The 25,668-nt window shown below is 44.0% G+C and overlaps 1 protein-coding gene across 9 annotated transcripts in view; it reads right to left on the reverse strand.

The window, feature by feature from the left end:
- Positions 1-261: 261 nt before the first annotated feature.
- CAMK2G (calcium/calmodulin dependent protein kinase II gamma) overlaps positions 262-25,668 on the reverse strand; it is a 118,201-nt gene continuing 92,794 nt past the window's right edge. Inside the window, exons 14-23 of one of the 9 annotated variants that reach the window (XM_059477228.1) lie at positions 20,130-20,162; positions 16,195-16,263; positions 14,548-14,592; positions 13,854-13,902; positions 11,711-11,824; positions 9,918-10,043; positions 7,381-7,456; positions 6,802-6,896; positions 5,497-5,742; positions 262-2,984 (exon numbers count right to left, since the gene is read on the reverse strand). In XM_059477228.1, the coding sequence (XP_059333211.1) occupies positions 5,510-5,742; positions 6,802-6,896; positions 7,381-7,456; positions 9,918-10,043; positions 11,711-11,824; positions 13,854-13,902; positions 14,548-14,592; positions 16,195-16,263; positions 20,130-20,162 (840 nt within the window). In that variant the 3' untranslated portion in view covers positions 262-2,984; positions 5,497-5,509. The remainder of the gene's footprint in view (positions 2,985-5,496; positions 5,743-6,801; positions 6,897-7,380; positions 7,457-9,917; positions 10,044-11,710; positions 11,825-13,853; positions 13,903-14,547; positions 14,593-16,194; positions 16,264-20,129; positions 20,163-25,668) is intronic. The other 8 variants (XM_059477219.1, XM_059477221.1, XM_059477222.1 and 5 more) reach the window with 8 other exon arrangements.

A 25,668-nucleotide genomic window follows, 5' to 3' on the forward strand; every position in this document is an offset into this window, starting at 1 on the left:
AATTTGGAACAAAAGCAAAAATTCCCTGTTATCCCTGGTCTGTCAGGGAAATGCCATAAAGGTAATTTTAACAGGTTCTGTCATCCTTTTGTTTTTACTGCTAGTATTCTCCCCTCCCCCCTTTTAGGTATGGTCCCACTTAACTTTTTAAACATTACATTTTTAAATAACACAGGAAAAAAAACCTCCTCTGTCAATTGATTCTTTATCCTAGAAGTACCAATTTCATATTGCTCAGGAGAATAATGTGACACTCCAAACTTTACACTGTTTAAATGTTATTTTATTAAATATCTTCAGTTCAAGGTTTCATTGTAACAAAGCTATGAAGGTTCTACCAACATTCAGACCAAACAAACAAACACTAGCTAACTGTAATTATTTCTATATCATGCAAAAATTCTGCATCAAAATGCCTTCCATTTCCTGTTTAAAATGTGATATTTATAATATATATTATATAGATGCTTACATTAGCCCCATAAGAGAACATTAAGAATGCTAAAGGTGTACAGCTGTGTTTGATAATGGCCATACCAAGCTAAGGTTCTCATTAACTTAAAAGGAAACAAAACAAAAAAAAATCCAAAAGAGTTTGTCTCCAAGACTGTGCAAAACCAAAAAACCCAACAGTTCTCTCCTTTTAAATTTTTTTTTTTTCTGAAAGATGCATATACTTAATACAGAGGGTTCTCTTTTTTAACTATTAATAATTATCAGGTAAAGAGACAAGGAGGATCAGACCGAAAGAAGGCATGCATAATGTTTTGTATTTTATCTTTTTTAAGTGGCATAACTGTAATCTGTTTGCTCTCTTTGTGGCTTAAAAAAAAATTCTGAATGAAATATCAAGGCTTTTTACTTTTCCACTTCAGTCACTGTCTTAAAAATGTTTTGAAATAATAAAATCTAGTGTTTGCCCCCCCATGGGTTCAGTCCCCTCCTCACTCCTCCCCTGCGATAGCAAAGGGAGGAAGAAAAGGGTGTTTGCTCAAATAAACCTGGGAAGAGTGGATGGCCTTTTCCTTCATCAGTGGTCAGCTGATCTAATCCTGGTGTGGGATACCACCTCTCCAATAAAGGGAGCAGAGCGTTATCTGCTGCAAAGTGACAGCTCCACTTTGTGCAACAGCTTTAATTGTCTGCCTTTTATTGAATAAGGATTAACATTGCAAATTCTCTTTCTTCTCTTCTATAGTCTGCTAAAAGATTGCCACACACTTAGTACGCTGTCACAGAAATCATTTTAACTCACTCTAGAGATCCAAAAACTTATTAGGGGTAGATAAATTCAGGTAAAAGCCCATTCCAACTTCTGCAAGTGATGCCTTCCCTTGGTCAAGACAAATCCCATCAGGTCTGCCAGAAAGGCCATTTTCTTCTTGGGGCTAGGCTCCCTCCTTGGTAAGGTCAACAAAACACTTCCATATCTCCCCCCCCAATGAATAAAGGAACTGAACTCCTTTTGCAGCAAAGAAAAGAAAGGAAAATGAATTGGCCCAAAGGACAAACATCAGATCACATGTTCATTCCCTTTCCCCTCTGCTTCATGAGGTATCCTCTAACACCCAGAGGCAACACGGGGTGGGGGGTGGCCTGGAGTCCTTCAGCTACAGCTTTTGAGGTTCTGATCTGACAGTTTTCTGTGTTACAACATCACTGTAAAAAATAGAAAAATTACTCAAATAAACACTAGGAAACATGACACTTACAAACATCAGATGGGTTAGTGGTGGGGAGAAGCACCTGGCTGGGGCTGCTGGCTCCCACTGCTATTTTACCGGAGACCAACAAATCATACAGGAGGCCAGGTAACCCCTTTAATTCTACAGGTGCATATATTTCAGTATAAAAAACACACGCTATTTATGCCTCATATAGGAGTGTATGTGCAAGTTTTCATGAAGAACATAACACTAAGTTTTTTGTCTGCTTCCTAAGGAACATGTGTTCTGCAGCACTGTGGATCCCAACTATGCTACTAAAAAGAAAAAAAATAGAAAATCCCATACAAATACCCTCTTCCTCTAAAATCTCTGCTTTTAATGAAATGGTTTTTTAAATTAAATAAGCTGGCTTCAAAACTCCATGTTTGTCCAGGTAGTGGCTGTTTCTAAAACCAGTATCACTAAAGAGCGAGCTTCTATTCAAGTTAATTAATTGGGTTAATAATGGGTTACTTAAACCCATTTTTAAATCCCTACTTCCATCTTTAGTTTTAAAACAACATTCCATTTTGTTTTATTTCTTAAAAAAAAAAAAAAAGGAAAAAAAAAGAAAGAAAAGTCTGTTTTGGGATCCAGCAGCCGAGCAACCAGGTCTCCATAGCGTTCTTGCTGTGCAGAAACTGAAGAAGAAACAGGCTGAAGTCAGACTGCTGGGCAACAGGAAGAGAAGCACCTCCTCTCTCTTGAACCCCAGTCTTCACACTGGCTCCTCTGGGGTCTCCTTGCCACCTCTCACCGACTGTAGCTGCAGCGCAGCCCGACTGTGGTATCAACTTCCACATCGCTCTGCGGAGCACAGTTCAGCCATCCGCTGTTCAAGCCGCCTCCTTTCTTGCTCTCCTTCTCTCTTTCTCTCCTTCACTTTTGCTTTCCCCCTCACTTCATTTCTGAAAGATGTTCTGGCTGCTGCCACTTTCTTAGCCCTGGGGGAGGGGGCATGTTGGATAATCTGTCATTTATTTAGCATTATTCCTGTTTTTTTATTCTTTTATACAAACAACATGTCTTTTTTTTTTTTTAGATTTAAAAACACCTTCGTACAGCAGAAACAGACACGATGGATCCATGGAAAACAACAGAAAGGCAGTGCCCGGAGCATCAGATGCATGCAGGGTTTCGTGCATTTGGCTGCTGCCTGTTTGTAATTTGTATTTATTTTTTAATGTCAAAACAGACATGACCATTGCTGTCACTCAGGCACTCCAGAGCTGCTTGCTAAGAAGATATTGCCCTCCAGCTGAGTATCTCCACAAGTTGCTGCAGTCAGGAAGAGGTAGTGTCCACCCAGAAAGGAGAGGGGAGAACAGGATGGAAGATGGAAGGAAATAAAGCCATATATTAGCTGCACACAATTAAAAAAAACCACGTTTTCTACAGGTTATTTGGTGTAGGTAGAAACCCCTAACACAAGACAAACTGCAGCTCACGAGGAGACTTCTAAAGGTAAGAGGCACTCACTTCCCCTTCCAGGGGGCTGAGAGTGCCAGTGAAAATCAAGTAATTGCTAAAATGTATTTCATGCTGCTTTGGACAGCCCTGAGCCCACCCTCTCATAGCCATGACCCAGAAGCTGAAGGAGTTTCCTAAGGAGTGCTCAAAAGCTCTGGTCCTAAGGAACATTTTCTGCCTCACTTTCCATTGGCTTTTGCCTTGAACGGAAAGATAATTACATTTTTGTTAGGGTTTTCCTTTTTCAAATCATCAGTGATTTTGTCTCTGAACTTACTTAATATTTAAACAAATGTACAAGCTTCTCCACAGTTTTGTGAAATTGTAGTCCTTGTGACTGCTTTTAGCAAAGGTCTTTCCTAGTTAACCCTCATGTGCCAAATTACTGGATTTATTTTGATCAGTTTTAAGACTGGGGTTTTTTCATGTCTGTTTAGCACTATCCTGTCATGAAAGTGTAGCCAAACTCTTTCTTCTACCATTTCTTAGTTTGCAAATCTTAGCAGAATCTCCCTTATAAGTCTTCTCCTCACTTGGTTCCCACTCTCTCCTTACACAGAAGTCCTCTGATTAATATCAAACTTTTTTTCTGGCTGCAGTTTCCTTTTCAGATGATTTACCCAGAGCTGAACTCTGCCTTCCAGGTGAGAAGAAACCACTACTTTCTATTTAAGCATTCTTACTCACCTCATTCATTCTTCATTCTTAGCTTTCACTACTCCAAAATGATTCAGTGCATTCAGATGGGGGCTACCCACACTGACCCCATTTGTAATTGCTTGTGGGTATACCTCCTCCAGAACCCAGAAATGCATGCAAATACTTCAACTTCTATTAGTTTACAGGGTATTTTTAAATATTGTTTTAACCAACATTTTGTGGTTTGGAAATACTTTCTGCTCGGCAGTTTTCAGAAACCCTCCAGCAGATACTTTTGGAGGGCTTCAGCATTTCCACAGCCAAGAAACATACTCTTCTGCAGCAGACTTTCCATTCCTAAATTTCCTCAGAAGTCATAGGCATAGTCACTGAGCCATACTGATCTTTAATTTAATAATTTCTTCTGCATCATTTTTTTGGACAGACATCTCTCTCAACATTTCTGTGATGAAATCTGATGCAAGATTTTTTTTTGTTTTCCTGCAAAGGCTTTTTCCTTCTCACTGTCTTACTCCCTGGAAATTCAGCTGATTTTCCAGCTCCCTTGAAGCTTCCCTGCTTCTGGTGCCCCCAACTGGCTTCTGCTTTTCAAATTCCATCTGTGACCTCTCCAGCTTGCTTGTGATAGTTCACATTCCTTCCCATTGCCTTCAGTAGGATTGAATCCCTCACAACACATGAATATAAACTGCTCCTGGCTTAGTACCAAGTTGTTCACAGAACTAGGACTCAAGTAGCAGCTATACTTGAGTGGTTCATCCTTAAATGACCACATTAAAAAAAGGTTGCCTCCCAGTTGGAAATGTTTGTTGTGTTTGCCCTTAAATAGAAAATACTTAGTAGAAAGGTCCTAAGATTAGGAAACTTTGGACTATAAAATGGATGTAACATGTATTTCAGCATAAAACAAAAGGATGCAGAAAGAGTTTGTACATCTACATTAAGGCAATAAACAAGAATGCCTTAATGCTGAAGAAGTAATTTGATCTGATGTCCTTCAGGAGCAAGCAACAATCATTTTGTCACGACATATTTTTGAGCCAAAGTTTCTTCCAATTATGAATTGTGGCAAGTTAATTGGGGGATATTTTAAATCCTCTGATATTACTGTTTCTTTAGATTCTTTTCCCCTCTGAGTTTTCTCAAGGTGGTACATTAAATACTTTTTACTTATCGGAAAATCAGTAGTAAAATTTATATGAATAAACCCTTACCCCTTATGGCACAGAAATTGTTCTGTATGGACTCTACAATATCCTTTCTAGAACATGACATAATCATCAAAAAAGTCCTCTGAAATGACCCCCAGCATCGAAAGGTAAATGTGAAAGGGCCAACCTGTGCACAGCATGAGATATTCTTCCTCTCTGCTCCAGACTAGCCATTTGTCCAAGCACAGACCTGAGCACCTGGGAGGAAGCACAGCTGCTACAAGGGTACCTATGCCCAGGAACAGCTGTCTGGCACATGACTCCCATTTGTCAGGAGTGGCAGATAACCCTACTGAGTCCAGAGGACAGGACTTAAAGGAACACCATCGACAAGCCAAAGTGTTCAGCCGTACAGACAGCTAAAGATGGTTCTCTGACAGCCAGCTAAACGGCCCTGAATGCTGAATTCCCACAGAGAGCAGCCTCAGCCGTGTGCGATGTACTCATACCCGTATGTGATCCTCACTGGAGAGGTGCTGCAGGAGCTCCAGAGCAGTGGTAGTGCACGTTGAGCCACTTGCCGTCGCGGCGGTGCCAGACGCGCGTCTCCTCGGACTGCGTGGTGCGGGGCCGGCCCTGCCCGTCGATGTACTGCGTCAGGCGGATGTAGGCGATGCACGCCGCGTCCTCCCCGATGACGTGCACGTGCGGGTTCAGGATGGTCGTGTGGATTGGCTTGCTGTTCTTCGACAGTACTGCCACGACATGCAAAACCATCGGGTTCTTTTACAGCTAAGGAGGAACAGCGTCCCACATTCTCCAACCTCTTCTATATTCTACTCACCTTTCACTGCATTCTGGAATACCACAAAAATTGGTCCTGCAATTTTTCAGGAAAAGTCCAAGCAATTCTTACCCCATCAGCTCTTGTTCTCGCTACGAACTGTACACTTACTGCCAGGAATCCCCTGGCCCCTTTGCCCCCACTTCCTCTGCTGCTGTGTCTTCAGTTATGGGGAAAGAACTTTCACTGACAGAATATCATTGCAAAGGAGTCAGTAATCAGGACATCTTTAAGCTAGGACAGCATTAAATATGAACAAACCTCAGAGAAGTGTTAGAATCACTCCATAAATAGCCTGTTGAGAGAGACAAAGTCTCTGCATACTTAGAGAACTACATTTGCCCATACTAAGGACCTTGACCTAACCCCCAAAATAAAACAGATTGAACAGCTCAGGATTTAAATTTCAATTATCTCATCCTGTGGAGACATCCAGGAAGGGAGACAAATCCCATAGTATAAATGATAGCATTTCTCCCAACTCTTTCTTGCCCCAGACTGACAAGGTGACTCTTGTCTATGTAAAAGGTTCATTAGGTGTTAGAGAGCTGAAACCATCCAGGGAAAGTTCAAAGCAAAAGCATCTTTATGTCTGACCATTCAGTATGTCTACCCCAAACATACATGTTGCTTCCACCAAAATCTGACCATTTTTTCCATTTTCATCAGTAAGAACTCCAGTGAGTCAAACTTTTAAAACTCCTACAGTCTGTGCCAGGTACAAAACATTTCCACCTGGCAGATTGTATGCCTAGAGTGAAGGGATGTGGGGGTTAGAATTGAAATTGTTGCTGAACAGGCTTTTTGACAGAAAGGCTGCTGGCTTTTATGAATGCATCATAACCCAAGCACAATCAAGTTCCTGCTTACTCTGATAATCAGTAACAACAAGGCAAATTTTCCTCCCTAAACGTGACATAAAGGAAGAGGAGAGAGAAAGGTGTTGGAGTTACCAAATCTACCCACTCACAATTTTCAAAGTAAAACTTATGGAAATCCATTCCTTCAACCAGGTTCCCCAGTGCTTCGGGTTCAAATGAGGTCAAGCCAGGATCACAGATCTTTCTGCAAAGAAAAGCCGCACAGGTTTACAGCTTGCATTTGAGCCCAAGGCTATTCACACAGTGAAGTGCTGGTATGCCATTTGACTCACACCCTGTGTCCACCTAATTACATCTCCCTACTACAAGAAGTAAGTTCCTGAAGACTCAGCCCTACCATAACTCAAGGAGCCAACTAGATGGCGTTTCACATGAAATAAATTTCTAGGTTACTGACTTTCCTTTTATTCTCTTTCTGCTCTTCTCGTTGCCCTCCCGTGCACTTTTCTTACAAACCTAGGACATTTTCTTATTGTTGCTCCTGCTGCTGTTTGCTACCTGACTTGATATTCATTTAGAGCTCTACTACTCCATCCTAACTGATGTAGGCCAAGAAGGATAAAACCTTTTACCATCCCTGACTGTGTGACAGCTCCTCATACCCAGGAGCGAGAGCATCACTTGCACACAAACTGATAAACAACCTGTCAGAAAGCATCTCTACTTACGTATAAGCCTCAAAATCTCCATTGTTGATGGCCTCTATCAGCTGCTCTGTTATCTTAATGATCTCTTGCTTACGCACTGTGAACAAGAAGAAAGAGCAATTTAGCTGTGCTGAAGAGTTCAGTAGAAATATGAGGCTAGTGGGTGCTTCCTACAAGCAATCTGTAGAGCACCATTAGTCTAGATCTCATAGGATGCTGCTCCCTGCATTCTGGAGATATGCAGTTAAGGCAGCCATCCACATCAGAGTAGGGGGGCAGTGGTATGAAAGGGAAATGGTGATCCCATAATGCAGGGAGAAAGGAAATAAAGAGACCATATTAATTTTCTTTTTTTTTTCTTCTAGAAAGGTCTAAGGCACCAGAGGTGTCTCCTAAAAGACAGCCAGAGCTGCTTCTGGGGAGTCTGACCAATGAATGCCAGTGGCCCCACCCATGTGAAGTAGTTTGGCAGCTTAAGACGTGGAAAACCCTCACCACAGTAGCCATATACAAATGGCCACCACACAGATCAAGCCAATTGGAAAGAGTCTCCCAACAACTTGCCTATCACCATCATCAACACCTCAGCTATTGTGAATGCTGCAAACAAGCAACTGGGACATGTAGGGATGGCTTGTGCAAGCTAGAAGGATGACAGCAGCAGGATGGATGGGTGGGATTAGCAGGTCCTAGCTATGTCTGAGAGTGCACACTGTTCCTCAGGCAGTTACCTTCTGCCAATCCCTATGGCACAATTCTTTACAGCACTCTGACAGCACTGCCATTAATCCAACCCAGCGCACTGGACTTCAAGATGAATGAAGACAAGGGCTGTCTGTCTATTGTTGTTTGGGCCCCATGTGGCCAATACCTCTGCACTCTCTTCTCTTGCCCAGGCCCCATCCCCTCTGCACTGCTCCATCATCCATGCTGATGTCCTGAATTAATAACATTTACAAAGTTTCTATTAGGTCTGTTAAACAACACAGTTATAGTCTATGACTACTGCGTGCACCATACCTATGCCTGAGCCTATATGCACATATCTCTTCAGCCTTCCCCACACCTGTAGGTAGACTCTTCTGCACATTATACAGGCATTTAAGAGGTTCCCTAGCATTCTTTTCCATGTTATCAGATAATATACAATTCCTACCACTAGAAGTGCCATTCTTGTGCCCTTCAGCACCTAAAATATACATGTCTGAAATGGAACCAGTCCCCTGACTGTTCTCCCTTTGGGCCCTGAAGCAAATTGTGCTGGGACTTCTGGGAAGTCTCATATAGGCATCTTAGATGCCTATCATTAGAGGGATGGTGTTTAAATCAGGACCTACTGACCTACTACCCTTAGATGTTCAAGTCAGGGGAACTGAATTCCAACCTAAATGCCAGAAGATGCTACTCTGAACTGCTCCCCCCTTGCCCATGCACCTCATCCCACCACTGGTAAGTGCACCCAAAGAGCAACAAGATGATAATCTCACTGGCCATGAAAGATGTCCATACCCACTCTGGAAATCACTCAAGAGAATTTTACTACTGAGCCAGCCTCAGAAACCCCTCAGATAGGGGACATCTGGTTCATAACAATAAGTTGGCTGGTTTTACTATGCAGGCTGTATACACTTCCACATGTGAAAAGATGTACACAGGGAATGGGTCAAAACGATACAGTGGGCTATATCTGTTGTAAAAAATGTCCTTACAAGCAAGTTGTCTGGGATAACTTTCACATGAAAAAGGGCTGCTTTTTGGACCTCCAAACCATGCACTACCCATGTCCAGAAGATGGAGTGCATGGCAAAGGCTGCATTTGGGATGAGTGAGGGAGTCTGCAGTCCACAGTCACGGTGTGCTGGCTCATCTTAAGGAAATCTGCATTTCCTTCCGAGGCGCCTTGATGCAGTGCCATCAGGCCTGTCCTTCAACACACACTAGTCCATCCCCTCCGACTGTGCTCGTCTCCTGGCTCTCACTACATGTCCCGAGCTAGAACCGGCACACGGGAGGTGACTGCTCTGTCGGAAGGACAGAGAGCCTCGGGATGTCCAGGGGGCGGCATTGGCGCCTGCCGCTCCCGATGAATCCGCGGCTCCTCCAAACTGGCACGGCAGAGGCACAAGCGGGAGGCGACACGCACCAGCACGGCCATCGAGCGTGGCCCGCGGCTGCTCCACCCTGCTTTGTGCGAGCCCAGGAGGCAGCCCCGCCGCAGCAACTACACCGCTGGCCGGGGAGCGCTGCGGGCGCGTTCAGCGAGCCCCGTTCACGGCCGGGGCAGGGCTGGGGCCGGGCAGGGCCGGGCTGAGGGCAGGACGGGCTGAGGGTGGCCCCGCTCCCCGCGCGTGGCGCCCCCCGGCGGCCGCCGCCGCTCCCCGCACCCGCTCCTGAGGCCGCGCCCCCGCCGGGCCCCATGGCGCCAGCTCCGAGCGCCCGGCCCCGGCCCGGGTCGGACGGGCGGGGTGAGGGACGGGGGAGAGAGGAGGGAACTCTACATCTAGGGTAACTAGCGTGAGTTGCACTACTCCACTACTGCTACCCAGCTGCTAACTTACACGGTGCTCGGTTAAGTACAAAGGGAACTACTGGAGTTAGCAAAGGCTCCGACCGAGCACGCTCTAACTCCAATGTCTGCCCTGGGCTGTCCCAGGCATGGAGCTTCTCTTCACAAGACTGTGTAGCTGCAAAACAAATGTAAGCGTTAAAATAATAAACAGACAAAAATTAGAAAGTAAAATAAAAACCAACAAAGAAATACAGACACACACAGCCCCAGCCCCGGTCAGCACACAGACACATCCATATCCCAATAACTTCTACCTGCTCTCCCGCCTCTGTCACATCACTTGGGCCACACACTGCTTGGCAGGGCCCACCCGGGCACTGGTGCAAAAAGCACAGCAGGAATTGCGCCTGGAGGAAGTTTGAGGGCGACCTAAAACAGTGGTCGGCGTAGTGACAGCAGCACAAGGGCAAGTACAAGATGGGGTTAAAGAAAGCAGGGATATCCAAACCACTGCACATCTCAACTTGGAGGGAAGTGAAGTGGGAGAACACTGACCCACTTGGCAGAGAGGTGATTCAGCACTCCTCAGTGTACCAAGCAGCAGGGCCTTGCTATGAGCAAGAGGAAGGAATTAATAAGAGAGCAGTGATGGACAGCTCACAGCAAAAAGGACTTCAGAAGAGATCATTTCCCTTCTATTCTGGCTAGGCAAAACACCTTTCCTATTGCACCTTACAAACCAGCGGTCTGACATCCTTTGAGCTACTTCATACTTTGAGCTACTAACAGAGACACTCCAGCTGCTGCGGTATATGAGATACTGGTGCTGTGTATAGAAAACCAGGGAAATACCATGGGAAAAGACAGAAGAGGACACACCTGGTTCTTCCTTCCTAGACTGACCTGAACAGAATCAAATATTCCAGATGCTCCCAGCTCACACTAAAGATCCTTCTACTATTGCTTTAAAGTCAGGCAGCTAGTACAACATGTGTGTAGGAGAAAGGCTTTGAATTCCACCTAGATTTTCTCCAACCTAATAGCCTTTTTCATATGCATTTTTCGGAGTTTTTCAGGCACAGGCTCCTCTACAGAGCAAGTTCAGGAGCTATCAGGCAGAACTTACCATAACTCACAGACTAACCATAGTACCAGCTAACTGAGCTAAAGACAAGCACACAAAGTAAAGCTCGTGACAGACAAATGCTCTTCACAGTCAACATTATCCCAGAATTTTCACTCAAAGCACCTGATAATGGATTAAAAAATGCTTTGGGGTCTTTTAGGACCACAGCCTCCCTTTCAAAGCACCTTAGCCTGAAAAAAATTGTATTTGTTCCTTTGGTACTTCTGAGCATCATCCATGTCAGAAGTGCTCAGAAGTTCTGAGCAGTGTGACTGAATTCAGTCTCATGCATCCCCTCCATAAGCACATAAGCAGACCTGCACCACTGACCCCGTTTACCACAAGGAAAACTAAGAGATGCAGTGACTTCCCCAAGGAAACCCCAAAAGGCAGTGTCTCTGCACGGAACTCCACATCTCACCCAGATGAAAGCAAGGTAATGAAATTAGCTAGGATGAGGTTCTGGTTTTTGGCTGTTTTTTGGTTTTGTTTTTTTTTTCAGAAAGGGAAGGAAATGTTTGGAAAATTTCAGTGTGCAAAGGAGGGTATTTTGCAGGAAGGGAGATGATTTCTTTGTATTCTGGAACACTGGAAATGGAAAATCAACACATTGGAAGGAAGTTGAGGAAAGGAAAAATCTTAGGTAAGGAGAAATGGGAAGGGTGGAGGAAGGGGTGAGAAAAAGATGCTGTGAAGCACTGCACCCCTGGACTTACTGGCTGAGAAACAGAGAGAAAGCTGGGACTGCATGGACTCAGTCTGTGTTTTGCTCTCACTGTGCCTCCGTCCTTCAAGCACTGAGCTGCCGTCCCCGGTGGAGAGAGGGGGAGCTAGCATGGCAGGGAATTAAAACACAAACACAAACAAAACACGCAAGTTCAGTAAATAAAAAAAGAGAAAGTAAATAGGAGAACATTAAAGAAACCACAATGCTGGGCACAAAACATGCAGGAGTATCCTCCAGGGCAAAGCCAAGTAGACAGCTCGACAACATGAACCTGCTGTGCAATTTAGAATGACACAAGGGCAGGGGGGCGGAGGAAGAACAAGACACGCACTGCCTTCAGCCTCACCACAGTGGAAACAACATATCCCTGAGGCAACTGCCGCTGATGGATAAAGTCCCCTACAGCACAGCAGAGCTGATCTGTGTATCCTGGTGGCTATTTAAAACAAGAAGCTGGCAGAGGAACTGCACAAACACTTCCCTTTTCCGAGAGTCATGGCTATGCAGAACACTGAGAACTTCAACACTCCCAAACCTTTTGGTCTACTTAGTTTTGCCCAAGTACTTGCTTATCTTAAAATGTGGAGGGGCAGGAATGGAAAAAGAACACTGGTGAACACAGCTACACTTAAAACTGGAGGACTAAAATTACCAGAGCTGGCCACAGTACAAACCACTAGTGTGCAAACTCTTTCCCTCCCAATCACCATTCAAATGCTCCCTTCTATTAAATCATAACAAAATTTTCTAACCTCTGCCAAAGAAAACCAAAACACAGTTTTGATCTGTAGCAATGTAGCCATATACAACTCTGTACACTGACCAGCTGCCTTCCTTCCTACCCACCTTCTGTTGCAGTCCTAGACTTCTTTTCCTTGCAGCATTTTTATTCCTGACTTACAACACCCATTGGCTCAGTCAGCTCAACCATGAAACCTCTCCAGAATAAAAAGTGCCACAGGAGACAAGGTTCTGGACAAATACCCGTTCTGGACGGCTATCCAGAAGAGCTGATAAATGAAATTTATAACTGCACTATGAAACCCATCCAGTTCCTGTCACTCAAAGCTAGATTCCTAACCCACAGCTTACTCTTTGGCAAAAAGGTGGGAGCTAGAACACTGTCCTATAATGAGGCCAGGTCTTATCTCAAACAATCTCTATTGCAGAGCTCATTCACTCACTGGCATGTGTTTCTGCTCCCTGTGGTTCTGCAAAAGAGCAGCCAGCAGCTTGTGACAAGCCACAGGAAAAGCATCAGGAATTAGCCCACTGACAGAGGTGACATTGCTGCTACATCACAGGGTCAGCACTGATTTTTCCCTGGATATGTAACTCAGATAAACTACACAGAGAATGAGAATACCTCTGCCTCAAAATGCAAGTTATTAACACATTTGTCTCAGAATGCAAACTACCTTCACCCATCTCAAACTTGTTTATTCAGGAAGATGTCTGCTCATCCTTCATTAGGCAGGTTAGGCAAAAGATAGCTGCTCAAACAACATGAGCAGATATGGAACTTGGAGCTCCTTCATTTCAGAGGTTTACAAGCACAGGATATTTATGATATGGTCACTGAAAGATATGAAATCTCTTCTCGGCCTCTCCCTCTACTGATATCTCAGTCAAGGACAACAGGCTGAGAATGATCTTCATTTTAAAAAAAAAACAGACCCAAAGAGAAAAAATAACAAGGAAAGTCATTACATGTCACGGAAGATATTCCCAGAAAGGGGTGAAAAGGGAGTCTGAGTAGTAACAGAGAGATTTCAACTCTCTGTAATCTACAGGGAAGCAGAAAAACACAAGCAGAGTTCAAACCTCAAGGGACTGGTAGGGATTTTCCACACCTAGAAATGGACTGGAGATGAACAGATTATGATATATGCAAGAAAAGAATTCCAACTCTGAGACAAAAACAAATTAGCTCAGTGTTTATATACCACAGAGGCCAAGTCAGACGGTTCCCCAATGCATGGTCCCACTGTGACAGGAATGACAGCGTCATGGTGCATTTATGAACTGAGTCAGACACAGAAATCTGGGAAGCTAGTTCAAGGCAATGACTGAATCTGTAGAATCCCTTGCCTACACTTAGCTGTATTAGAAATTACAGACAAAATACCTACCTTTCAGATCCTCATCTTCAGTTGTGGTGTTACAGCTCTCTGTGGAACCCTGCACGGCAGAAGAGAGCATTACCAGGCATCAGCAGTTGGGAGAATGAGCAAATAGTTTGATTTCTTTGTGAAGAAAGATGGGGAAAAGCACAAAAACGTTTGCAGGGATGGAAGGGAGAGGATGATACAAGGAAGATTTGAATGTTAGCAGGCCAAATACAAAGCATAACATAACAGCATCTCTGCTCAGCTTTTGCATGTTTGAGCTCTTAACCCAGAACTTTTACAAGTGTGGAAGTTACCAAACTCTGTCCAATTAAATCTAATGATAGTTGCTTCTGTTTGGAAGAATAGCCACAAGAAGCTAAAGAAGGGCTCCTAGACTTTCTCAGAGGAAGTGTCCATTTGTAGAATTAAAAAAAAAATTGCCTAAGTGCCTATATCTCCTCTTCCATCCCACATATGAAAGAGTGGTGGTTATACACCATAATAGGAAAGATGTGTTACTATCTGAACAGTTGTTTTTACTTAGCCTCTTCCAGAGATCCACAGCCATATAACACAACCCTCCTAGTCTATTGTCAGCAGTATTCAGGAGCATGCTACAAACCAGATATTGGAAAAGTAGAAACTGAATTAAGACACATGAAGACAGGAACAAGAGAGAAGCAGAGGTTTTTCTAACAACACTCCCATCCCTTACCTTTATGCCATCTGTAGCATTATGGACAACAGTTGTTTGAGGCTCCTAGGAAAGGATGGAAGAATCATTAAACTCTAGTTCCAAAGCATTCTCTAATTTACTTTCACTCCCCAGCAAGTGGAGAAAAGGAGACTGACATTAAAAAAAGTCAAATCAAACCACAAACTCCAAACAGCACACATGTGCCTGCGTGCGTGCGCACACACTTCCTGCACAGGTTTCATTAAGAGAGAGGCTGCACTAAAGCTACAGTCACAAGGAGACAAAGCCCCCAGCTTCCCTGCAACTGCCCCTAATTCCCAATTCGCTGCCAGTCAACCAGGCTGCCACAGACACCAGGGGGCAACCAAGCAGCCAGTCTGCACCGTCTGCAGCCATTCATGAGGTAATGACCCCTCCGCAGCATCCTCACTCGAAAATGCTTCAGAAGAGGAAAGGGGAAGGAAAGGATAATACTGGGCTGGGGCCTTTGTCTCCCAGTTTTTTGGAAAGGTTGCTGGGTATTTTACCCTAAAAAAAGGACATTCATAATTTTCATAATAAAAATAGGATGAGCCAAGACCACCTCAATGCCTCTTAGAGAGGAGTTGCTAAGGAACTGTGAAAAAAGGCACATTTTTCTAAAAGCCTCTGAAATGAGCTCCAATTTCAATAATAACCATATTTAATAATTTAGAAAGGATCTCTCCATATCAAAAACATAATGAAAAAGCTAGTGAAAGGAAAGCAGAAAATTATGAAGTGTCCCAAGAATCCTTCATTCTACAACAAAAAAACCCCCACACCAAATCCCACCCTCCCATGCCCCAAAAATGCCAAATCCAGCTCTCCAGAGACAGACAACAAAGAGCAGCTACCAGGCCTATGGGTGCTAACTAGCTCCTGCACTCATCCCTTCATTACCAGGACAAGACTTCAGGATCTTGCACCATCTCCTCCCACTGCTGTTGTTGCTGGGTGGCTCAGCAAGGGCATCAGGGACAGTGCTGGGCAGTGCTGCACACTCTCCCACCTGCCTCTGCCACCCGCTGCCCTGCTGCCTGGTTCCATGGGTACTGAGGCAGGCCACACACCCAAGCTGTGCCATTCAATGGACTTGGCACTGGCACTGTGCTGGCACTGCAGAGCTTGCACACAGGCCAAACAGAAAGTGCCAGCCAAGCAAGTCAGTGAGCTGCAGGAGATCAGCCACTCAACTGAGCAGGCCAAATAGGCCAGCAAAGGATTCTTCTAAAAACCCTTTGTCTGCCCTTTCCTCTCTGTGTCCTGAAATCCATCCTCCATTTCCTAAGTGTTGGAGAGTGGATGGAGCTTGACACTCTCTTCTTCAAAACCATCCTCCCCAAAGCCAGCAGGAACGGTTGAACGGGACACACAGAACTATACAGGGGTGGCACACGGGGAAGTCCAGGCAAGCTGCGATCCCCACATCCAACCACAGCTCTGCTCAGCACCCCCATCCCAAAGCCTGTGAGGCTGTGATCAGCCCCCACAGCAGCACAGGGACACAGACAGACCGAAGCCAAAACATAAGCTGAAACAGAGTGGCACAAGCAGCACTCGGGAAGGGATTTGGGAGGAGAAGGGGAGAGGACAGAATCAAAATTAAACCAAACAGGGAAAAAAAATAGTGGTTGGGGAAGATACCATGGACGTCTGCACTGGGGGTGTTTCTTTTGCAGTGCTTACTATACTGGTTTTGTTGTTGCTCTGTGGCTGAGACAGAAAAACATGGTTTTAGTTTCCATGCTGGGCAGCAGAGGCAGCAAGAAAATGACAGTATTGCTTCAACCCCCACCATCTCTCCTCAGACCCGACCCTCCCCACAATCTCAGTCACCAAGAAGAGGGAGGAAGGAGGAGTGCTGCCCCAGTTGCTGGACATCATCCTTCCCTCAGAGGCAATAGAAGTTGTAAGGGGTGTACCAAAATTCAAATGCTAATGGACTGCTAGAGCTATAAGGAAGGAAAACAGAAGGCAAAAAGGCAGCAGCCCAAAGGGGTGGGGAGAATCCTGCAATGAGCGCTAACAAAAAAAATCTGGTGAAGGAAAATGAGACATGGCAGCTGTCCTGAGAGAAAGAGACTACAAAAGTGAGAAACACACAGTAGTCATGGTCTCAAACAGGGCACAACTGGGAGTCAAGTCTGAGGTGTCCCAAAGTGTACAGAAACAGTTCTAGGTGAGAGTTCCAGAGAATCTATTGAGCCAAGTAAAAGTGTGGTGAGCCTAGAAAAGGTAGAGAAAAAGTAATGTATGATATGTTGTATCCCTGTTGTAACCTGAACAAAGAGACTTCAGGACCAAAATATTGAAAGGAATGGGACTGGGACATAAGGAAAAGGCCACATAGGTTCCACAAGTAGGAAGTTCTCTGGATGATGCCCAGCAGCTTTTCATCTTTCCCCTCTTCAGACTCTCTTGTAGCTGAGGCAGAAGAATAAAATCTGCATTTTCTGCATTCATACAGCACAACAGTGAGGCCATCACCAGCTTGCTGAAAAGAATCATCCCATTGGGTCACGTATGTCAGGAATGAAGCAAGTCTATGTTTGTAGGAAGCCAAACCTATGCATAAGTACAGGGTTCCTGGCCCACAAATCTAGCCCACGTGTGACCCCCACACCAGGCTACGTCTCTTTTGCCTCTGAACGCCAGCAGCAAGGTCAAATTTGTTTCTGCAGGAGCCTCACTCACACTCCTCAGTTTACAGATCAGGGCACCTGAAGGGAGCTCACAGCAGTGTGCCCCCACTGCAGTGGGTCTCTATCCCACTCAGGGAGTGCAAACTCATACTGCAAAACATCAGGTCCTCATCACCACACCACAAAGAATCGAAAAGTGAAATGCTAAGCTGGAAAACATCTGCCAAAGGTATAATTATGTCAACCAGTGACAGATCTTATAAGACTGAGACTTAACAAACACCTACTAATTCAGCTTTTCTTCACAAGCAACAGGTCTTGGCTTAACCATCCATTTTGGAGAGGGAGAGAGGAGAAACAAAAGAGGAATATGGGGCACATGGAGGGGGGAGGAAGTACAAGAAAGAGAGGCAGAAATTAACTCTTTAGAAGTCTGTGGGAAAAAAACCCCAAACATTTACACTCAAACTCCAACCTAAGAAAGGAGAAATACCACAGAAATTATGGTTTGCTGCGTCTTTCTATACATCCCTGCATTGTCCTAAGACTCTGGCCTTCCAAGAGTTTTGTTTCATGCATGTCTTTCCAGCCTGATGGCAGAAGAGATGACAGCTCAGTGTAGATGTCAAAGAGACAGATCAACCTGAAAAAGTTAATCCCGAGCTATTTTATGGCACAAACTTCTGACAATGGTCCACCTCTCCACACAGCACTGAGGCTCTTGTACTTCTTCAGCAACAGTCAACCTAATGCAGAGATCTATCTTCCAAACCTCTTCCAGTGAGAGGAAGGTAACCCATTTTTCTTAGCCCACTGGGATAAGAAGACAAAATTAGCACGGAAGAGCTATACAAAAATAACTCCGCTGTTTTGGAAGGCTTTATAACTAAAAGGCCAAATGAGAAAAAAACCCAACGAAACAACCAAAACCTAAACAAACATCCACAAAGCCACTGTTCCAAATAAAAAGTTGACAACAGCCTGCTAGGAGTGTTATGTTGCCTTATAAAGTGCAAAGCCCCACATACTCAAAGCACACAGCCTACCCTCCAGTCTGCACTGAGCACCCAGCTCACCCACAATATTCTTCCCCATCCAGTGGGCTGAAGACAACCAAGTTTGCCAGTCCAGAATTGGACAGCATTTTACTGCAGGATAGTGTCCCAATGAAATTGGAGGCAGCTTAGCCTGCACGTTTTTCACAGCTCTTTCTCAGATGAAGGAATGTATCTGACATATTGAGCTTCCTGCACACACTGACATCCTGTGGCCATCTCACCATGTGCTCTTCCCTGGAACAAGGCAGCCTTTCCTTCCCAGGGGTGCAGGCAGCACAGCCAACTCTTACCCCTCCTTCCCCCCTGCTGCCAGCCAACATCAGTCACTGGCCAGGGTACAATCCTTGGTAATTCTGTACAACTCAAGCTAAAAGAGGCCCATTCACCTAAAAAAGGTGTTAGGTCCTTCTGAAGATCTGTAACACAATTCATTTTGGCACAGCAGTTGGCAACATTTCCTGAGCTCGACAAGAGACAGACAGACAGACAGGCACGAGCAACACAGAGGGTGCAAGAGAAAGAAAACAGACCAGTGCTCATATCGTAGGGACACACACACATAGCCAACTAAAAGAAACTACCAATACATGGGCTGTGTCTGGTTATTCAGCCACTTTCACTGCTTCCATGTTTTCAGAGGCTGATGCTTACATGGTTTACATATCCCAACTGCTTTAAAACAATATGCAAAGGGAATTTAAGCATTGCTGGCAGTAGGCAAATTTAAGTATTGCTGGCAGTAGGAAAATTTAAGTATTGATGGCAGAAGGGCAAGAAAGGCAAAGTGAACTTCTGCCCTGCATAAAGGCAGGGCTGGTGAAAAGTTAGTCACTCACTTCAGATTTTCAAAGCAGTACTTTGGAATTACTTTTTTTGTGGGTTTTTTTTAACACAGTTTTAAGGTGTCATTGAAGGAGGAAGAGGAGAAATATCTTCCAGGTAGTAATGCAAAAACAATTATTCTGCTGTCCTGGTACTGTAACATGCCCATCTCTATCTGAAATGGGAGAAATTCTTTCTGTTATTTTTCTGTGCATAGGAGATAATAAAATAACTAATTCTTGTCCTTTGGTTGCTGCTCATATCTTGGTGTCAAAGTGTGTCATTGGGCTGTGTATGACTTCTGACAATATGACACTGGCCAATTTCCTCTTTGAACCCTTGAAGAGTGGATTTGACTATTTTTTTAACAAATTCTATAAATGTCAAACACCTTGATGGATGAAAAAGGAAATGAACAGGACAGGGGGGCAGTTACTGGGTATTTGGTCATGCTGGGATACATAAACAAGATCAGGACAAAAGGAAGTTTTGGATTATAAAGGCTCTGAACAAACCTTTTCAGTAAGTATGCTAAAAAAAGAAGTGACCAGGCAGCTCTGAGCTGCGCAGTGGTGCTGTGCCCACACATTTCATCTGAACAGTGGAGCCCCATCAGTCTCTGCCACATTTGGAGTGACTCCCAGTTTGTTCTACACTGCAAGACTCCTATCAAGGATGGCACCACCAACACCAGGCAAAGCACCTGTTCCTCTTTTTGGCACCTCTGCAACAGAATGACAAAGCCTCCTGTCCAGGAAGGCACACACCTGCTCTGCTGAGCCCAGGAGACCACTGTCTTTTTTCATTTCACACTCAGAGCAGGCAAAGTCAAACTGAGTTGCCAGCAGCTGGATTTTCTGCACAAAATGGGAGCTGTATGTGGCCAGAGGATCACAGAGCCCTTTTTGTGAGGACATGGACCCCTGGGTGCACACTGACCCCCCCGGCCACCCCCTGGCACGGACATGCTATGTAGGGTGATGAGCACAAGCCGAGCGTGCATGGCATGGAGAATGGCGGAGGCACGAATCGCAGGCAGCTTACGGGAGGTGCTCACCATCAAATGCACACTGGAGCTCGACTTCCTTTTCTGGACACATCATTGAGAGAGGGAAAGAGAAGGGAAGAGAGGAGATGAGAAGAAAAGCACAGAAACTATTCACACATTAGTGTGCCAGCAAGGGCCCCCCTGCCAATAATGCTCCCCTGAGGCAGGTATAAGCAGCAGCAGAAATGCACAGACACGGAAAAAAGGAACAGAGAGAAAAGTCACCATTAAAGCACACAACTACACACCAGAGAAAAGGGCAGGGCTGAAGACCCCCATCTCCTCAAACACTGAGGTCAGAACATAGGTGCCCCACACACTGATATAAGGGGAGAAGAAGAGAGAGCAATATATGTGCACAAGATATGGGATACAAGGGGGTGTCTCTCTGTGTGCTCCCACCTCTGAAAACAGGGCAGCTCCCCCAGTCAAACTGAAGAGGTAGGCAGAAACCCCCTGTGTGTTCACATTTGGAGAATGCAGAATGTGTTTGCAACTCAAATTAGAGAGCAGAGAGGAGGCCACAACAGAAAGGCACACACAGGGACTAAAGAAAGAAGAGGGAACTTGTGTGCATAGCATGGGGAGGAGAAGTGCTCCCTCATATCAAATTTGGACTTGATTGGAGAGGTAATGCTCAAACAAGTAAGACAGAAGCACTCAACAGCCAGAGCACTTGGCACTTTCAGATATTGGGAGCAGAACAAACAGGTTCAAACACTACTCAACCTTCTTGGACTCTACTCTTGTTTAATGGCATTTTCAGTCATCTTCAAAAACACCCTCACACCAAATTGCACTCTCCAGTAAATGAGGCTCAGCATGCAGTTCCTTCCTTTTTCACTAAACTCTTGGAGTCATGCAGTTCAAGCTGAGCCTGGCAGGTCATTCAGCATTACAATGCTATTCCTTCCCCTTGCTGTCTCCATGTACATTCTCCATCTGCCCTCCTCCTTTGGTACTATCTAGGCTATTCTCTGCTGCTTACTACAGTCTAGCCCACAGAGTGGTATAGCAGAGCACACCTCATGCCAGACAAAACCCACGATGGTGTGGGCTCAGTTCTGTAGCTCTGGACTCCTGCACACTACCACAGCACCCCCTGGAGCAGCCTGTAAGCACAGAACAGGCCATGGAGCTGTGGCTCCCCACTTCATACACTTACTGAGCCTTCCCAGCTCTTACCTTGAATATTGCCTTCATCCCTGCTGTCCTCACATCAGAGCTCAAGCACACACGCACACTGGCATGTGTTTGAAAGCAGAAGTGCCCATGTTCCCCTCATACCCAGAACCCCATTCCTAATCACACCATACACAGTCACATAGGCACTGCATGAACAGGCTCAAACTGGCAAAGCTTCTGCCTCATCCGATCTTTAATTCCAGAACAGACAGTCTCTGATCTGTTCACCATTTGGCTCACAGATCTTCCATTTCATGGAGTCACAACACAGGGCTTGCCATTACATGGTGTACAAATTTGTGTTTCCTCTCATTTCTTTCAGGACAATTTAGCTTCTCCACAGGCTTTTCCTCAAGCTAGAACTACAATAGCATCTACTACCAGTGCATGAATATAATTCTTAGTCTGCCATCAACACAGAGAAATCCTTGTACCCCATCTCAACAGGGAATTTGTGGAAATTCACAACAATGGAAAACTACTGGTTTTACTTTTAATGCATCCTGTAAGTTGCAGCAGACAAAAAGGAACTATATGGATACTGAGGTAAACCTGTCCCTAAGAAAGACAATCTCATTTGAAATTCATACAGACTTCCAGTAAGTTACAAAAGAAAAAAGGGACAGAAAATGTTAAGATACAAGCATAAGGTTCAATAGGAAAAGAATCAACTAAACCATGTGGAAAACAAACACCCTCCTACACAGAGGCACAAGTAAACACTGACACAGGAGGAAACAGAACCCTCTACAGATCAGAATTTAATCAGAGTACAAGTTAAATTTAACACAGTGTTAGTCTATTACAGGGCATGGTGTAGTGCAGAAATCCCAGAAAGGACATTATTCCTGGGTACTATAATAACACAGGAAAGAACAGCTAGGTTGGCAGTATGAGAAGGGCAGGGAGTGAGGTCTGTGTTATGACTAGAGCATCAAAGTACTACTGAAACACAAGACAGGTTAGATAATGCCAACATGAGACAGTGGCAGGAAGTGCTAAAGCATCAAAATTTATTTAGTCAAATCATACACAAGGAAGTACTAAACCAGATCAATCTCCCAGTACATCTTAACAGCTGCATCAGAACCATCTATTGTTACTTTCCCAAGGTGACTAGCTGAGTGAGCAAAGCTTTTTGTTCTTCTTCTCATGTGACTGCAACTTAGCAAAGTAAATAAGATAACAGAAGTTTAGTTATAGAGTTCTCTTTCCCTTCTATAACACAAAACCCTCTAAGAACTACTAGGCAGGGCAGAGATGTCCCAGGGAATGAAAAAACTTGTTAAAGGCAGACACAGCCTATGGTAAAGCACCTCACTGATCACTTTAAGGGTTTCCCTACACCTGAGTGACAAAACATTCTCCCTAAGCACTACAGACAACAAACCTAGGGATGAATGTTTGTTACAGTTCTATTTTTACTACGTGTGTGAATTTTAGGTGTTCATCTCTCAAAGAGGAGCAGATTCTCTACAGTGAAACATAAGAAACAGTCTTGCTTTAGGTAGTAATCAACAGGAAGTCAGCAGGTGACAGAAGATAATCTGAAGAATCACTTTCTCTTCAGCATGGCAGCAATACTAAAAATGGTGAGTGTAAATCATTCCATAGCACATACTCACATACTAAAACATACTAAAATAAGCAGAGTGATTTCAAGCAAGGTCCCATTCACAGTCCCAGGAACTTAACATGGCTATGTTATTTTTATGACAGCTTTCTGTGTTTCCATCTTCTACATGCAGTTGTCCCCCAGTCTAATACTGGCAGTATTTATGTTAAAATATCATGCTTGCAGCAACTCACATTCCTATGGAGAAGACAGTCATTTTAGAACTTAAGGTAGGAAAAAAATGCTGAACTAAAGGCAGATCATCATAGTGAGAGTCATCTTGAACCAGCAAATTTGAGGTCCTATTTTCTACTTCTGCTTCAGCCCTTTTGTGTGATGCTGAGCAAATCATTTAATCTTTGTCAATCCATCTTCTCTCTTGCCCTTTTGTCAGCTTGTCTATTTAAATTGTAAGCTAAGAGGCAGGGATTTTCTGCTTAGCCACCACTAGCTAAGCACACTGGACCCTGATCTCAGTTGGTGTTTCCAGGCATTACAACAATGCAGTGAAAAAAATGACTGCCTCAAAGATGGATATAATGTGCTACTGGATGTCAGCACTTAAACAGATCTAAAGCACTCCCCAGGCGTCTTGCATAACACAGTTCAGCACAAAAACTCTGCTGCTCAGATGAACTTGGGCTCTCCCTGTTTAGCTTCACCATAAACAATCAGTTATACTTTAAACAGTATGGCTTTAAGATTATAACAAGTCCAGATACAGAGATAGGAGCATTAACTCCTGTTGGTCACTGTGTGAATGTTACTTGACCCTTGCAGATTTCATAGGTTGCTTTACCTTGCTACTGTGCCTTCTCTTTTAAGGCATGCTTTCACCAACTGCTTCCCAGTAGCCATGCCAATTTACAGAGCATCCTTCCTTCCCCACATACTCTTTACTGGGCAAAGGGCAGGGAAAGTGGTACACATCAGGCATAAAATGTACACTTACTGCAATATTTCTTACAAACAGCAGAACAAATGGTATTTGGTATCTCTTTGCAGTTATGTAACATATAGGGCAGATTTTAGAACATTAACCTTGTTAAACCAAATGAATGGATTTTTCCTCTTTCAGTCAAGTTCTCTTTTCAGCTGTGCTACTCAGCTTTTACTGGGAAAGAAAACAGAGTGCATGTGGCAGAAAGACAAGGCAGAAAATCAACTGCCTTGGCAGAGCATTGCAAATGAATGCTGTTAAAATCTCCTGCATCCCACAGCATGCTCCACAATTTACTATCTACATAGTGTTACAGTGGGCCTGAAGAACATTATTGATATAATTTTGTAAATTGTAGTCACAAACCCAAGTGGTCAAAAGAAAGAAAAAAACAAACTGACAAAGAGCTTAGAGAAGGATCAATTAAAAAATAATTACCATTACATGCTTAACTGAAAATAAGACTTTGTGCATTAAAAAATTCCAACTATAGAAATGGGTCTTACAAGCCCTGCTAGAACTGGTAATACACACAACCTCTCACACCAGCAGGAAGTGAAATACCCCTTTGGAAAAAAGGGAACATAATTCTTTGAAGTGCTACCCAGAGACAAAAAAAAATCAGCAGTAGGACTGTAACACTCACTACAGGGAGCCCAGACCCTGACAAGCTTAGAGGAAGGACACTCAGAATAAAGTGTCCTTGATCTTCATCCAGGTGTTTACCCCAGCCCACTCCTTAATCCCTCTCACCTTGCAGCAGATGGCAACTCCACATAACAGTCATAAAGGGGAGCAAGAAAGCAAATAAATCTGATTTGAAATATCTAAAGTAAATTTTTTAATGGTAGATGCACAATGTTGCTCATAAATTTAGAATCTTAAAAAAATACCTGGGACCTACAGAGATGACCACAAGATAGGTGGTATCTTACAGGGGCTCTGCAACTCGTCACTCAGTATCTTCTAGGCTCACTTTCTGAATTTGAAAGCAGAAAACCATATTCCTTGGGGAGAAAACTTGGCCCTTCCTGCTGCAACTCCAACAGCTTGGATCCAAATTCTGCTGGAAGAAAGTGAGTGCAGCACTACAAAGGTTTGGTGAGCAGGCAGAATTTAAGATTCAAGGCAGTTTAAATCATTTATTATTTAAGATAATGGAAAAGTTCTCAAGTGCCAAGCTGATGAAATATCTACCAATTAGCAGAATTAGTACTTGAAATAGAAGCAACAGTGCAAAATAAAAACCAGGGATGCTTCAAATAAAATTCGGAAAGGAATTTGCTAGAGGAGGCAGTCGTATCTATGGAAATTTATCAAAACAACCCGTGTGGACACACGAGTATTGGAATTTTAAAAAAGAGTTTCTTTCCTGTCTTCCCCTCCTGATTTAAACTTCTCCCACTCCCTTCCAAAATGGTCTGATCCAAGTAAAATGCATGCATCCTCATTGCTCTAGTGCTAAACTGTCTTCAGCAAAGGATTTGAGCCTATTGCTAGAGAAACAATAATCGTGCTTTTTTGTTTTAGTATCAGCTCAACACAAATCACAGTAGATGCTCCTATCACCATGTATGACTATCAAATCATTCCTCTCTCATTTATGCTAAGTCAGCAAGTACATGCTGTACCTTGCATCAGAAATTCACCAACACACATTTTCATGGAGTTATTGGGAATAAAACTAGAGAAAGATGTGTATGTCTCACTCAAGCTTGTGTAATACTATGTAATAGAATCCCTGTCAAACAATGTGGAATTCTAGCACAGTCAGCTCTGAATGCCAGCCAAAAAAAGGGAAAGTTACC

Source organism: Ammospiza nelsoni, chromosome 8 (genome assembly GCF_027579445.1).
Source record: "Ammospiza nelsoni isolate bAmmNel1 chromosome 8, bAmmNel1.pri, whole genome shotgun sequence".
Taxonomy (NCBI): domain Eukaryota; kingdom Metazoa; phylum Chordata; class Aves; order Passeriformes; family Passerellidae; genus Ammospiza; species Ammospiza nelsoni.